Raw genomic sequence first — 2,199 nt, 5'->3', positions numbered from 1 at the left:
ACGGTGAACGGCGGTCGGACATGGCTGAGTGGTCTGGGCATTCACTATGGCGCAAATCAGTAGGGAAGTTAAATGGGTTAAGAGACCCATAACATGGAAAGGCCAGCGGAAATAGCGAGCACAGTGTAGGGCAATGGAAGGCACTTGCGGCGCAGGAAAGTATCGGCTGGTGTGAAGTCTCACCGCTAATAGAGGCACAAGCAACACGAACAAGCACAGAAGAGCAGGGAGGAAGGTCGATATCTTCGGCGACGAGGGCTTTATCACTGGAATTTCGTGGATCAGCGTCTGGTAAGGCATCGGGCAAAATCGAGAACCCCACTTCAGCTCGAGCACAATCGATAATAGCAGCGTGACGCGACAGGAAATCCCAGCTTAAAATTACAGCGTGTGAGCAACTTGGCAGCACGACGAACTCAATCGTGTAAAGGCAATTCTGGATAACTATTCGAGGGGTGCACGCTGCTAAAGACTTGATATGCTGAGCGCTGGCCGTTCGCAACGAAAGTCCCGCAATTGGCGTCTTCACTTTCTTTAAAGAGCTACATAGTCCAGAGCCATGACAGCAACGCCCTTGACGAAAACTTCAATAAGGTTGGCCGGCGACAGATGAGGACTTGGGAAGTTCGATGGGGTCGCAGTTCTCGCCTCAGGAACTGCGGCCTCTAGGTTTTCCTCACGTGAACCGTTCTATCGACGTCGCATCGGAGAGATAGAGCGGCGTCGCGGCGACGGTGAACGGCGGTCGGACATTGCTGAGTGGTCTGGGGAGAAATGACGGCTGGCTGGTGGCTCAGTAGGCGCGGTATAATGAGGCGTCGAAGACCAGTACCGAGAACCATGAGTAGGTGGTGCCGACACTGGGAGACGGTTTTGACAATAACGAGAAATATGTCTAGCCAGCCCGCAAGTCTAACAAATTGGCCGGTTACCTGTCGTGCGCCAGGGATTGCGCGGTCTTGGTGCCGGTCGAATAAACTGCGGAGGTTCTCGAGCAGGACGAGGAGGCGGCTGAACGTAGGCAGGTTGCGGCGGAACATATGTAGGTGGTGGTCGGGCAGCAACAGCCGCATCTGTCAACGGGGCCGCGACAGGCATGGATTGGGGGCTGGAGGAAGAGATTCAGCTACTTGTTCTTGAATAATCTGGCGCAAACTGGGAGCTAGGTGTGAGGAGGGCTCTTAATGGCAGGACATAAGGGAAAGCTGTCGAGCAACTTCTTTCCGAATGAAGCTATTGATTTGTGGCAGCAGTGCAGTATGTTCATCTGCATCTGTCAGGCCAGCAAGCGACTCAGAGTGCATGGTGTTCGCGCGAGTTATGGCCCTTTGTTTGCGCAGTTCATCATAACTTTGACACCGTGTGACCACTTCTGCGACGGTGCGGATATCTCGAGCAGTCAGCATCTGGAAGGTGTCGCCATCAATGCCTTGCAGAATGTGCTTAATCTTGTCGGCCTCTGACATCTGTGCGTTCACGCGCTTGCACAAGTCGACGACATCCTCGATATAACTCGTGAAATTCTCGCCAACCTGCTGAGACCGCGAAAGCAAGCGCTGCTCAGCGCGGAGTTTTATCACAGCCGGACGGTCGAAAACTTCAGAGAAGCTGGCTTTGAACACGGACCATGATGGAATGTCCGCTTCATGGTTCCGAAACCATAGATTTGCTACTCCGGTAAGATAGAAAATCACGTTGCTTAACTTCGTTTCCGCGTCCCATTTGTTGTAAGCGCTCACTCGCTGATAGTATTTTAGCCAGTCCTCGAAGTCATGGTCGTCAGTGCCGCTGAAGATGGCGGGGTCTCGCTGGCGGAGGGAGCCGGGACAGATGATGGCCGAGCCAACTTGTACGGCTTGGTGGTTCACGTCCCCAGGCATCGCAGGAGATGGTAATGTGCTGCGGAGTTCCAGGGCGAGAGGCTAGATCTTACCCCGTACCTCCACCAAATGTAAGAGGGGGGTTATATAGGGGGGCAGATCAGCAAGACTCGATCAGCAGGACTGGGCAGATCACCGGCGACCACAGCGACAGCGAACACCGTCAGGTCCAACACGCGCAGTGATCACGACGTCACTGCCTGGAATGTTACTCGTGACTTCTTCCTCTTCACAATAATAATAACAATAATAGTAACAAATCGTTTTTGCTATTATTGTTAGAATATTTAACAGGCCCATCTAAGCCACTAGTGGCTTA

The 2,199-nt window shown here is 52.9% G+C and overlaps 1 protein-coding gene across 1 annotated transcript; it reads right to left on the bottom strand.

The window, feature by feature from the left end:
- Window positions 1-1,181: 1,181 nt before the first annotated feature.
- Window positions 1,182-1,880, bottom strand: LOC146182839 (uncharacterized). Its single transcript, XM_084608285.1, has one exon. It carries the CDS (start codon window positions 1,878-1,880, stop codon window positions 1,182-1,184), a length of 699 nt encoding a protein of 232 aa, XP_084464411.1.
- Between the last annotated feature and the right edge of the window lie 319 nt (window positions 1,881-2,199).

This window comes from Amblyomma maculatum, chromosome 7 (genome assembly GCF_055883805.1).
Source record: "Amblyomma maculatum isolate TAMU_Amacu chromosome 7, ASM5588380v1, whole genome shotgun sequence".
NCBI lineage: Eukaryota > Metazoa > Arthropoda > Arachnida > Ixodida > Ixodidae > Amblyomma > Amblyomma maculatum.
This window is presented reverse-complemented; position numbering and strand designations above follow the sequence as displayed.

Bases quoted from the DNA above. Each gene is read 5' to 3' on its own strand.
- LOC146182839 (XM_084608285.1), bottom strand. From the start codon at position 1,880: ATGCCTGGGGACGTGAACCACCAAGCCGTACAAGTTGGCTCGGCCATC.